The sequence below is a fragment of the Anastrepha ludens genome, chromosome 4 (genome assembly GCF_028408465.1).
Source record: "Anastrepha ludens isolate Willacy chromosome 4, idAnaLude1.1, whole genome shotgun sequence".
NCBI lineage: Eukaryota > Metazoa > Arthropoda > Insecta > Diptera > Tephritidae > Anastrepha > Anastrepha ludens.
The window spans coordinates 55762162-55776358 of record NC_071500.1 but is presented as its reverse complement, the minus strand read 5'-3'; the positions used below and the strand labels follow the sequence as shown (position 1 = coordinate 55776358).

General features: G+C 34.7%; 1 protein-coding gene across 1 annotated transcript in view; it reads right to left on the bottom strand.

Annotated features, from left to right (window-relative positions):
* The window catches only part of LOC128861836 (uncharacterized), a 116145-nt gene that overhangs the window by 59724 nt on the left and 42224 nt on the right, over window positions 1–14197 (bottom strand). Inside the window, exon 2 of the mRNA XM_054100210.1 lies at window positions 13535–13637. Within this exon, the coding sequence (XP_053956185.1) occupies window positions 13535–13637 (103 nt within the window). The remainder of the gene's footprint in view (window positions 1–13534; window positions 13638–14197) is intronic.

Genomic DNA, 14197 nt, shown 5'->3' with positions numbered 1-14197 from the left:
TATATAATACCAGCTGTACCCGGCGCGCGTTGCTACGCCAACAACTAAAATAAATTTGTAAATTTGTGTAAAAATACCTGGTCATACTAATTTTTATTGTCTATCGGTTGAGCGGGGCAGAAGTTGCTACTCTGCAGCGCCACCTGGTGGCGAGTGGCATCAATGAGCATATTCTACAAATCTTCTCCGTGGAAAAAAATACATATATACCAATTTTTATAATAATCGGTCCAGTAGATTTAGAGTTCATCGATGATATACAGACAAACATTCATTTTTATATATAAGAGAAGAAAAATAATTGTATGTGACTTCAATTGACGTAGATATCCAGCTGTCCTTCCATCGTCTTTGAGGTCTTCCAAGTGCACGCCTGCCGTTTGGTTTAGAATCTCTAGCAATCCTTATATTTCGATGAAGGGGTGCTCTTGTTATGAGGTCATTCCGAGCTCGTCTTCTAGTCCTTACAAGTTTAAGAATGTCAGTAACTTTCATTTCCTTCCGTAATGCTTCTTTCTTATGCAATCTAGACAAGTTTTTCTTGCAATGGATCGTAAAATTAGCATTTCTGTAGTCCTTAGCATTTGTTTAGTTTTTGAATTCTCAGCTCGTGCCTCTAAACCATATGTTAGAGTGGGCCATGCCACAGATTTGGATATTCCGGTTTTACTTTCCACTAATGAGGGTCCGGTGGTCTAGAAATTTCAAAAAATCGATTTTTTGTTTTTTCGATATTTCGAAAGTATAGTATTTTAAGAATATACTGTGAACTTTTCATGCGGAAATTCCCAATATTATAGCTTCTACAGCCCATTAACTACGCTCCTGTACCTCTAACTTTAAACTCATTTTTCTCGAAACGACTTTTTTCGGCCGTGTGTTGTCAAAAAAAAAAAAAAACCTATTCAACCGAATCGTCTGAAATTTTAATATGTTGTTCACAACTTCAATGGCTATTGCCCGTACTAGATTGTTATTCATATTACAATATTATTTCAATTATTTCGTATTTTTTTATTAAAAAACTGAAAAAAATCGATTTTTACAATTTGCGCGCTTTGTCAAATGGTTTTTTTGTTGTAGTAGCGGGACTTAGTCAGTCAATCATACGACAGTCATACTGATTAATAAATAGAAGAGCCAAAATGGGCAACTCCGTCCAGGTCCTAATTTTTCGGGATGGTCAACTTTAGCGCAATTTTTTAAATTATTAAGGCCGAACATTTTTTTTTCATTTTTGTATGTAAAAGAAGTTAAATAAAAAGCCTAAAAAATTTAAGTACCGTTTTTCATTTTTTTATTGAAAAAATTCCCTCAAAATACTGCAAATTTTCGAGCTCTAGACCACCGGGACCCCTTAAGTTTTCCATTCATGATGCTTTGCGGATAACTGAACAATGATGTTAGTTGTTACAATAGTTCCTCTTCTCCATATTTGAGCATTTCATTTCTTACTGCGTCTGTACCAGGCGATTTCCTATTCTTTATTTGAAGAGCCGAATTTTCGATGAGGCTCTCTTCAATTTGAACATCTTCCATGTCTTCAGTGTTTGGGATAGTTAGTTCGGCTTCTGATTCGGTAGAAAACTTGTTCTATCTATTGGTGCTTTGTAGCTGGGGTTTTGAGTCTGCATACTTCCGAATGGTAGCCACGTGCAAACCCATTCGGCTAGTATGTAAATTTTCAGATAGATTCAACGATTGATTTTACATAGTAATTGCTTGGTCTCGTTCTTGGGGTTTTTGGGCTGTAAGCCAGTGTAAACAGCGTTTATGGTAATATGCATGAGTGCACATGTGATGAGCGAATCCCAGCGTTGACGTACTTAGTACGTATTATATATGTGTTGTAATAAAAGCTTTTGAAAATATGAAAATAAATAAATAAACAGAAATAAGTGTTGTGGTAAGTGAAAGTTAATTAGTGACATAAAACGTCAATGCACTCACAGTTGACAGCTGTAAGGCAATATCGATAGTTTATTATTATTGTTGTTGTTTTTGTTTTCGTTGTCGACTGTTGTCCCAACAGGAGCTATGCGGCTTAAACATCAATCATGTTGAGGTTGTGTTGTTGAAATTATCCTTAATATAAGGCAACTATTTTTGTTGTTGTTGTTTTGGTTGCTCTTATTTCATCTGCAGTTGCAGCGATTGTCGTTGTGGTCGCTTGTAGCGGTTATGTGAATGCATTTGCATTTTATTCGTCCTGTCACTGTTTGGTAAATATTCGTAATTAATTGATTAATGAGGCTTGACACACAAGTGGTGCTTACTTGTATGCGGATATGCGCGCATAAACACACATACATACTTTTAATGCATGTTTATGTCGCCAAACGAGCATATGTGCGTATTATCGACGCAGATTTGCTATAGTAACAGTTGGACCAGCCTTTAAAAAGCTAACTGCGAACTGGTGCAAATTTAATGCTAAATGGAATAATTTGTGCCAGGTTTTATATCAAATATCTCTTTTGTGCCATATTATACTATCGTATCCAATGCAGAATGTTGCTGGTTCAAGCAAAAAAAAAGTACGGGGAAACGATCTTATAACCTCTGAAATGGTAGATGAAAATCTTGGTTGGAAAATTATCAAGCGTTAGAACTCAAACTAACACTTAGGACCGGTTGTTTTATTACTGTAGTCTGAAATCTATACTATAAAGGTGAATGTCTGTACGTTGTCCGCGCATCACTACGGAACGACAACACCAAATGACGTAAAAATTTTTATACATTCATATTTTCACTTTTCCACATTAATTCTATGAAATTATTGTTTGTAATTCTTTTATATACATATACTAAATCCCTCAAAACTACTCCTTCGCGACCGGGGCCGCGGGTTAAAGCTTGTATAATATAAAGATGAAGGAAGGAACAAAATTTCTTAATTTCATTACAACCAAACTGTGTAGTTTAGAAACTTCATCAAATCCAGGTATTTATGTTGCTCAGCTCTGTTAAATATCAAAATAGATACGTACTACATTCTAGTCGTACACAGTTACAGATGCAACCAGTAATGGCATATTCTTACTCAAACTCAGAGGCATATGACAATCGATTACAGATATCGATTTATTCCGGGTCAGTTCACTAGCCATTTTGTTACCATGAATTTTGCGCAAAGAAGGGCAATGCTGTACCTATGAGGTATGTCTGGTAGTTACGATCAGTGGTGTTGCTGCTGTGCTATCTGAAAATAACAGTACTAAATCGGGGACCTTCCGCTGCTAAGACTACTTCATAAACCTCTCCAAGCCTTATAGAATTTGATAATCGTATAAGTCTTTCTATAAAAATGTAAATTCTCTGAAGCGTTCAATAAATATTTATACTTGTAGTATGCCTATCTACTCCTCTAAAAAATACCGTTATATGGATGTAAAATCCACTCATTTCAAAATCTTAGTTCCTTTAAGCCCTGAAAGTTCTGATAAGCAATCTTTTTCAGAAACTGATTTGTCGGTGACATGTGGCATCGTTCAATGCCTTTATTGGACAGGATCTGATCATTCTAGTGAACACAAGGAAGGCTCACTCCCTAGTTTATCCAGGGCAAATATTATTATTGTAGGTTATTGTGCTTCACAATAAAATTAGAATATAAAGCATGGTTAAACTATACTTAGCCGAGCAAGAATGGGGGCTCATTGCCAACATCCTTAAGCATTTATAAACTCAGGAGCCGTGATAAAACGACTATCACGACTAAACGACTGGGTTTTTCTTTGTTCCTGCTATTTGGGAAGAGTGGGATAAAATGTCAAAAACATGTGATGCATGCTGCCCCTAAAACAATCCTTCCTTCTTCATTTGACTTCCTCCCGGAGCCGCATTTGCACTACATTGAGGGTGGAGCTGTAATTGTGTTTATCAACCCATCAAATATCAAAGAAGTCGTGCATTCGGATTAATCCTACCTATAAGTGAACCTAAAGCGGCAGCGGTTCGAACACGCAAAAAGTATCTTTTTCTTGTATAAGTCGCCAAATTCAACACTGATTTGGTACTACCGAAAAATGATGTAAAATGTATTAGATTTGTTCTGCCGATTGTAGTAATAACTCTAAACAGTAGGAAAAATGATGCAAATGCAGCAATTGGCACTTCGCTGCGAAAAATTGATTTATATCTTAAATGGGACGAGAGGAAATGCGAACTAGTATTGGTTCTAAATTCACTATAACGGAACCAGTTTGGCACTAGTGGATATTTCTGCAGGGTACACACACATGTACACTTGCATACATATAAGTCACATACCATACATATAGCTGAGCAAATGTAATAAATATTTGAAAATTGTTTAAACTTAAATTGCATTGTAATTGCGACTAATTTGGTGCTTAATATGTCACACGACAGTAAAAAATATGCAGTGCAGCACCAACGTCATCAACTGGCTATATAGCAGCAACAACACTTTTAACCAGTAGTAACACAATTTGATACTCCAATTCTTGCGACAGCATTGAAATATCGTACGATTATTGCATGCTGGCGTCTAGAACTACATGTAACAACAAAAATAGCAATATTAAAAAATCTACAAAAACAGCAATAAAATATTCGTAACTCCAACTGTGTAGACAAGAAGTATTGCAAGATACAGTTGGAAATGCACGTAATTCGAGGTTACAAGTGTTCTCAGAACGGTATTCATATGCTTTTTTTTTAATATATTAATATGGCAGGTATATTACAAAAATGTCTATGTATAGAATATACATATTTTTATCTGTGCATTGATTGGAATAAAACTCTAAACTATCATTGAATAAGAGCATCAGAATTACAGTATAAGTCTACATTCACCCTTTACACACAAAAAACCCTATGAAAAGAGCGTGTAGCATAGTACAGAAGTGAAACTTTCAAGGCAGACAAAGAAAGAGGGAGAGGCCAGAGAGAGAATGAGAGAGAGAGGGAGACAAAGAATATATATCTAAATAAATTCACAACATTTGCAGAGAATGCAAATAGACAAAATTTACAAAAAAACGGAGAAGGGTCGACCGGTGTAGGTAAACGCCGGACACAAACCGTGGCAACAACGCGCACTACTCCGAGCGTTTATTACCCTTACAAACGCAGCGATTCCAGGACCGGTGCAACGGCACAAATTACAGCAAGGTAATACCAATAAATCCGACGGCGGAATGGATAACACGTACAAGCACTAGCCAGGAAACGGAAATAAGCGCCAAAAGGTAGGCACCAAAAAAAGACGCCAAAAAAATTGGGACTAAAAAACGCCGCAAACAGTAGGCGCCAAGGAAATATAACGCCAAAAAGTAGGCACCAAAAATATGTTTCCTACAAGTTTGCACCAACAAACAAGCACCAAAAAGTAGGCAGTGTTATTTCTCACTAGAAATTAACAACCACAAGGAAAAACTTAGGAAAAATAGCCTAAAGTGTCTCTCAGATATATATATGATATAGCTCTCTCTCTCCTTTTCTTCTACGTACGTTATACCTTTTTTTCTCTCGCGGAACGAAAATGCCCAAAACGTTGCATGACCTTAAAATTTTACTCTCCATTCTCGTTCGTCCATTGACGCCTAAGAAGTTTCACTTCAAAAACCACTCACTAAAAGTCCCCTTATTAAATGGGGTTGGCGTGAAAATTAATAGATTGTTATATTTTTTTATTTGTTTTCTATTGCAGATATTATCCTTCCTTTATAACTCTCCATGTAATTCGTAATCGAACCCATGGTTTTCGAAATATTAGATCCGTACGCAATATATATGTTAGGTAATAAAGGGTGATCAGATTGGATAAATTCATAATTTTTTTCAGTATTCAGTGACATATCATCATGCAAAGACTTACACCTCAACAACTTTTGAAAATCGTGCAAATGTAAATCGACGCTCTGTGAAAAGTGTTCATCGCGCATTCAGGTCAACTATAAATGCTCAGCGATCAAGACCAAGACTTTTTGACTTAATGGTTACCTCTATATTTGGGCTAAAGAGCAGTCCCAAGCCATTCAAGAACAGTTATTACATCCGGCCCATATTTCTTCAAAGACGAGACTGGCGCCAATGTAACAGTGAATGTCGAGCGCAATCGCGCCACGATAAACTACTTTTTATGCCGGAAAGCTCGAGATCTCCACAAAATTGGGTTCTAACACGACGGCATACAGCACGTAAAACCATGGACTTACTGCGTCGTCGTGTCGGTGAACAATTTATCTCTCAGTGGATTGGCCACCAAGATCGTGTGATATCACATCTTTGGACTTTTATTTGTGAGGCATGTCAAGTCTAAACGCTTTGCCGCATAAACCACCTTCGATTGAGGTATTGGTAGCCAACATTACTAAATTTATTCACGAGATACCGACCCAAGTCCTCCGTCCACTCATTCAAAATTGGTGTTTACGATGCAGTTGCAGCTAACTTTTGAATGGTATTATTTTTAAAAAATAAATGTTACGAATGACTCTACACAAAAATAATAAAGATTGCCCAATCAATTTGAATTTTTGTTGTTTTACTTCAATTTAAAGTCCGATACCTCTCAATTCATCACCCTTTAAAATATTCTAGCAGTGTTTTTCTTTATGCTTGCTGTTGTCTGTATGCTGGTGTGTAAACCACTTCACGCTTGGAAACGACGACTGTATTGGCCATTATTCGCAATTAAAGCCACAAGCGACACTTCAGAGTGCTGAATACATACAAGTATGTGCTAGTTACTGGCGAGGAAAAAAATGTAAGTACTATACTGGAAAATATTTTTGATCAATTTCTTTTCTTGAGGAGAGAAAATGCGAAGTTCGCTACCTTCACTACGGGTGAATAGATATTTGTCAAGAAATATTGAAAATACAGTTGTGATCTACATATAATGAGAGTAAATTTAGTTACTTTAAGGGGTTAATACCTTGTGCCGTTTTTTAAAAGAGGCTTGCGGTGATCACGGTAGCGCATGAGCAGCTCAACTGAAATCAAAAAAATTAAATGATTATTTTAGAAAAAGGTTTTTTAGTGAATTTGAACGGTTTATTTACCCAAAAAAGTTTTTTTCTCGATATGAAAACCGCTTTGCACCAAAAAAAAAAAAAACGATGTTTGAGGGGTTGAATAATTAAAAAAAAAATTAATTCCAGCCAACTATGCAAATATTTATAAAAAGTGAACCGTTCATATTCATGAGGTTGTAACTTTGAATAATTAAAAAAAAAGTTTATGCGAATCGGTCAAAATTATTTTTGATAAATAATGATCACCGCGACGGTAATTTTCAAAAAACGCGACTTCGAGATAATCGCGCCTAAAGCTTTGCGTGCACTTCATTTATGGATAATTTTTAAGATGATGCACTTTTAGAATATGCCATAAAATTTTTTTTGATTTTTTAGTCTAACACACCTTAATTATCTACGTTTGGGACAAAATGTAGTTTCCCAAAGCGTAATAGCATAGAGAGATGGTGGCACTAATCGGGACTAACGATTTAATTCGGAACTATCTCAGGAATTTAGTTCAACTAATTCGGATCAACTAGATCAACTAGGCTTAATTTCCATAGTATACGCGAATTAGAAGAATTTTCGATAACAACACTGTCGAAAATCGAGAGTTATTGTCTATTTCGAATGAAAAATAATCAAACTTTTAAAAAGAAGAACAAGAAAGACTGAAACAATCATTATAGCATTAATATTCTGGAATTCTATGAAGCTGAAGTCTCCTTCAGAACTCCATTCTACCCACGTCATGCTCCCAAAATGTGGCATTGCGGTCCTTCATGAATGTAAACTTTTCCAGATTTCTCATTTACGTTCTTAGTATAGATGCAATGCTAGTTTGTATTAACACGATCGAAATTACATCAATTGTTTTGGTATTTCGGAACATAAATAGCAATGTAAGATAAATAAACAATTATATTTTAGTATCAGGGTAGCTAATTATCAGCATTTGTTTCCTGAGGCCTATCTTTCACCTGACAAAACTGTTCAATAAACAAAACATCTCTTCATTAATCCGCGTGACAACCGTCTGTCACTCGACAATTTTAATCAGATTACCTGCCCCAATAATGCGGATTAACGTCACCGTCTGTCAACGCTAACATATTAAGAGTTGTTATCGGTAGCCTACGGAATCTCGACAGTGTGTCGAAAACCAAAGAATACGAGTACGGGTGTTGCAAGAGTTTAAAAAGGGCCGTATTGCGGCTTATCATTTGCTTGGTTCGCCCAACTGCTAAATTTTTCACGCGGTTTCGTTCATCCAAATATCTACTTTTCGCGAAGCTACAAAGTAAATACTCGTAAGGAGCATTAAGTGTGCGTACCCAAGCTCTTGAGTACGAAATTGTGACTTGGTCCCATGTAACTCTTTACGTTTACTGTTATCATGACATTGTTAAGTTGAGATAGAGATTAAACGAATTATAAGAACGAGATTTGGCAATACTGGAGCAAGTGTTCGACGCAATCTGTGTTTTTCTCGCCCTCACAGATTCGCTAAACTCAAACTAGATTCCTGGAACTCGAAAGAACATTTTATACTTTCTAAAAGATGTTTGTTGACAGTGAATCCTTTAAATCGGAAACTAGAAGCAGAACCACTCTCCCACCATTTCTCATTCGGTCTCAAGTTATTCGAGTATAAATAAGTTTTACAGGCTAAAAGGAGAAGGACGAGTTTTTTTAAACACTTTATATTCAGAAGTCGCATATCCCGAGTTATATGCCGGAGTTGATTATTTCAAACATTTATGCTTAACTTTATTTAGATATTTGCTCACATTTTGGTCACAATTGGAATGCAGAGGCCAGGAAGAAAGAGAGAGGGCAGATAAATTTGCTGCTAATTGGAGGCAGTTGCAAACGAATTCTTATAAAGAAATAATTTAAGAACACTTCCAATTTTATATTGCTATATACTCTTTTCCGCATAAAACCGATTTCCAATTTATAATCACGAAATCTAACCTCCGATTCTTTGACTGTAGAGCAAAAATTAAAAACAAACAAGAATTAGTTGCTGCAGCAAACTTTAGTGACTTGTGGCTTGCAAGCCTGATTTCGTTGTAATTTTATTGCTTTTGTGAATGTGCTTATAAAATTTCTGCTAAATTAACGTCTTAAATATGTCAATTTGAAATAAATAAAAACAACCTTTCTATAAAAACTGCATGTAGAAGTGCATGAGAATATGCCCAAGAATCTGTGTTTTTTGCAATACAATTTTGATAATTTTCTGCTATGACATGACCAATCATAGCCGTCCCACGCTTACTAACCCAAGGTCGTAATAATTTGCAGCGCCAGTTTGATGGCTTTACATATAAAAATATCCATGAAAAAGTTTGTTGTAGGTTCTTGATTCGAGCTAAAGCTGCGGCTGTTTATGTGCACATACATACAAGTATATGTGCTTCTTCTTGTTCAATCGGCGCAACATTGCCATCAACTTTGATGCTTAGTACCACAATTTGACTTCGTGTTGTGGAATTGCCAAAAGCTTGAAGAGGCTGGGAGTTATAATATTTTCACGGGCGAACTTAGAGATTAGTTTAGGGGGGACGGTTAGTTAAAAAATAATTTAAAATGTAAAAGCATCTCTAGGACTAGAAGTTTGCTATCAGGCTAAAAATCATATTCTGTAATAAGTTGAAAAAGGAATTTTCTATTGTTCTCAAATACTACAGCGGTGTCTTTGAGCTTCTTTTTGGTCATATATGAATTTAAGGTTCACATATCTGAAAAAAAAATGTCAATTTGATATTAGCGAATGTTATTTGATTTAAGCAGATCTTTTCTTATTAATAGTTTAGGGCTTTTGAATCGGAAGTTATATGAATAATGAGTTGACTAAGCAGGGTAGATTGTTGTTTTTATAACAGCATCACCCAAAACTGCCCAGATCGGCGTTCCACTAAGTGCTGCCATCGAGTTGTTTTAACGGGGTCGTATTAAAGCGCAAGCGGCGTTGTCCCGTGAGTCACTTTTATTGAGTATATATATACAAAGATATGATGAGAAAATCCTCCGGAAATGCGTGAACATGGCTCATTGAATTCTAGTAAAATAAGTGCGGCTAAAAAATTGCTTGGATTTTTAATATTTTTTTTGTCCGCATTTTTCACTTTATTCCATATGAAAATTAATTTCTTCTGGAAGAAAATGCGCAAGATGATTTGCAACAAATAGTTAGATAGAATCAAATTCAGTTTTTATGAATGAAAAACCCGCAACAGCAGTCACTACAAAAAAAAAGCTTTTATAAATAAACCTGATGTGTCAGTCACTTGAAAATTACACTTTATTTTATCAAAATTCAGAAAGCTAAAAAACTGCGTACCCGACACTTTTCTAAAAACTTAAAGTTGAACTAAAAGTTCAACATTTGGATAACATTTTTTGAACTTTTCTAAATTTTGCATAATGTTTGAAAGCTTTACCTATATACTTTTAGTTAAGAAATGTTCAATAGTTAAATACTAAAAAAAATTTATTATTAAAAAATATTGAAAAAAAAAAATCAACATACACTCAGTTGTGTTCGCCCCTGAATGGATGTCTACGTGCTATTTGAAAGATTTAAATAAATGAACCGCCCCCTATAAAGATAAAATTAGTTATATTATATTACCTTGCCTGGCAATTCAAGAAAGTGGGTTTCAGTCTTGAAAATTATCTGCCTGCTAGAAATTGCGTATTTATGTGCAAACTTACGATATTCAAGTTATCTGCCTATCTGTTAGAGAAGTTGACACCAGTAAGGTCTTGGAGACACAACAGTTTCATTGTTCCAACAATTAAGGGGGAAGTCCATATAAAATAAAAAAAAAATCGCTTTTTGTTCGATATTTCGAAAGTATAATATCTTAAAAATATACTGTGAAATTTTCAAGCGGAAATTTCTAATATTATAGCTTCTATAGCCCATTAAATATGTAGAGAACGGTCCGCGCGCTCCTGTACCTCAAACTTTTGAATTCATTTACCTCGAAACTATATTTTTAAAAACTGCTCGTGTTGTAACTCATAAAGTTATCAACCGATTTGTTTGAAGTTTGGTTAAGCCTTTCTGTACATTACTATCGGAAGGATAAACCTAAAATTTCAGATATTTCGCGTTGATAAATTACTTTTTAGGGGTTAAAAATGCCAATAAATAGCCCTAAATTCTGACTTTTTTTTTCAAAGGCTTATTTTATAATTAATTTTATACTTGTTTTTTAATTTTATTGGTTCATCCTTTCCGTTAATATGTTATAAAAAACCAATTTAATTTTTTTGTTTCAGATTAAGAGTAATAAATAGAGCTGTTTGGGACCTCGCGCCGTAGGCAGCCGACAAGAAATGATTCTGAGCCACCATTTTGGGGAAAAAATTAATAAAATTTTTTGTGTACTCTCAAAAGGTTAAATAAAGTTGTGTGAAAGCTTCAAAATAATATATTTATTTTATCACCTTTAAAAATATGTTTAAAAAAAGAGCGGTTTTGAGGCTTCTACATGGACTTCCCCCCTTAATTACCTGGCATCCGTGAGATTAGTTGGAAATCATTACCCCTACACTGTGAAGGCTGTACTTAACAGATTTAACTGCAAGGCACAAATCAATGATTACTGTAAAAGTGATTGATTGCATGGAATTAGCGCATGAAATTCTACTCTTGAGTATCTAATAACAACGTTTTTCTTTCTTTTTAATCTACCTTTTCTTTTCCCTTCATCGAAGACCTATCTTATTATTATTGTCAAGTTACATATCGTATAATGGATTTATCCGTTAATGAACAGGTATAAAATTTAGACTAAGAAACTTTGGTTTGAAAATCATTAATAATAATACATATTGAAATACTATTAAAAGACCTAAGCCTTACTGTGTACTACTGATATAAATAAAGTGAAATGAAATGTAATTATAAAATAAAGTTTCGGTTGGAAATATTGTATGTTCTTGCGAATACAACCATCCTCCTATGTAACGCCTCTGCTGTGCAGGCTATTAATATTGCGAAACTGATTTTTTCTCTCCCTAATAAGCGATTGGTTCTTTAATTACTCCTAACGTTTATCATTTCTTGTTGGCACTATTGGCATTTGCAAAAAAAGTTTAAAAATTTTATTGCATATTAGATGCGCTTAATTTTGCACACCTTAGCGCTCCGTACTCGCAAGTAACTCGCTGATACTCGTTGGATGTATTGAAAATATGTTGCAATTTAATTTTTTTGTAGCCTTCGTATATTTATTTCCAATTTTATTTCTCTAGCCAAAATCAGATTTCATGCACCTCGCCATTTGTCAAGCTTCAAGCAATTTAAATCAATTTGGGTTGTATTATAATGTATTTTGATGCCCATACAGACATTTTAATTGAGCCATAATTGCATCATTACTAAAATATAAAATCTGCGACGGTGCTTACAAAAATGTGAAGGGGCATTGTGCCACCCACATACAAGTGGAGCAAATGTTTTATGGACTTTAGCCATGAATGATGAATGGACTACTCACACCGTATGACCACAAATGAGTTATAGCTTTGAATTTTGAATATATGGAAATCAGTATATTGTAATTAAACCCATATTGTGTACAATATAGAGGGAATTCAGAATCAAAATGACAATAAACCTAGTTAAGCGCACGATTTTTTCAAAGGTTGCATGCCTCAAACTCATTTATGAGGTTTTGGAATTATTTTAACGAGCCATTAGTGTTATGAAAAAAATTCCCTTTTACCTTAAATAGTCGTGACTTAATTTGACAGCATTCAAAGCAAAAAAGCTACATAAAGTTAACGCGTAATAAAAGCTAATAAGCGATTAATAAAAAACAAAACTGTAAATATTTCTATTTAAGTGCTCAAGCGCCAACTCAAATTACAAACGCAAACACGAAATTCTTTTGTATCATAAAAATGAACTCCGCTCGCCCTCATTCTGCACTTCGTTTCATTTGTTTTTCGTATTCATAATTCAACAAGTATTCATCAGCTTTTTTATTGCTGTTTGGCTGTCATGCGCGCTGCACCAATTAACATCTCATTCACCGGCCGCACTGATGCGCGCAACACTAGTGTTAATTTCCTTCCTATTATTAGCACATAACTGCAGGCGACAAAACAATCAGGTGCATATTCATATTTACATATGCACATATGTACATATGTATGTATAGAAATATGCAGGTTTGCTGTGAGAGCTAACCCAGCTAAAATATTAGATGACTAATTGACTTAGTGCTTGGTTGTCTATGTATTTATTTTTGTTTGTTGTAATTGAATAATATGGCTACCATTTTTCCGGTGATGTATAAAGGCACCTAAAAACTGGTACCGACTGGTGATGACAAGTTTGCCGTTTAAGTTTTTCGTTTTATGGCTTAATTAACTAATATTGCTGATGTTTGTTGTTAAGAGTTTCCAACTAAAAAATCTTGTATATGTTTTTGTAGGCAAATGCTTTCAGTGAAAAATATATATACATGTACATATATTTTGTGTGGTCATTATGTGAATATCTCACTCACCTTCTACACCTTAGAACTATGACCATTACAATAGCACCTATAAGAGCTGATATGATTGAAACTATGATTAAGGTGAACGCCCAACCAAGTTCACCGGCGTGATCTGTAAATATGAACAAGAAAGAAAAATTATTAAAAAACTAGGTTAGAGGTTAATGAATTAACAGTCTTAAAATGTAGATCTTTTAAGTTATTATGTATGTAGATATGTGTGCACAGAGCGGTTCATCTGGCGTTTGAAATTTTATTTAGTTCGGCTACAATGAATTTTTATTTTTTTAAAGACTAAAATTTATCATACACATTTTTTAATTTATTTTTTATTAACGATTCTTATACGTTTTTAGTAGCGTTGCTCAGTTGCACCTAATATATATAAGAGGCAACTAATTTTAGGACACTAATTTAAAAGAGCCGCAGAACTTAATCGCTCAGGCACAATTATTTATAAGAGCGTACAATTGTTGGCGTATGCCGATTGTTCTCGATCGGAATGCGACGCGATGGGCAGTTTGAAATGTGGGCCTCCACGGTCGCTCCGATGAAATATTTTATAAAAATGAAAGACACAGTGTCAGTATATATTCGTCAATGTTTATTGCAGTATATATATATATAGATATACATATGGTTATGTGCATAGAAATATACATATATGCAATA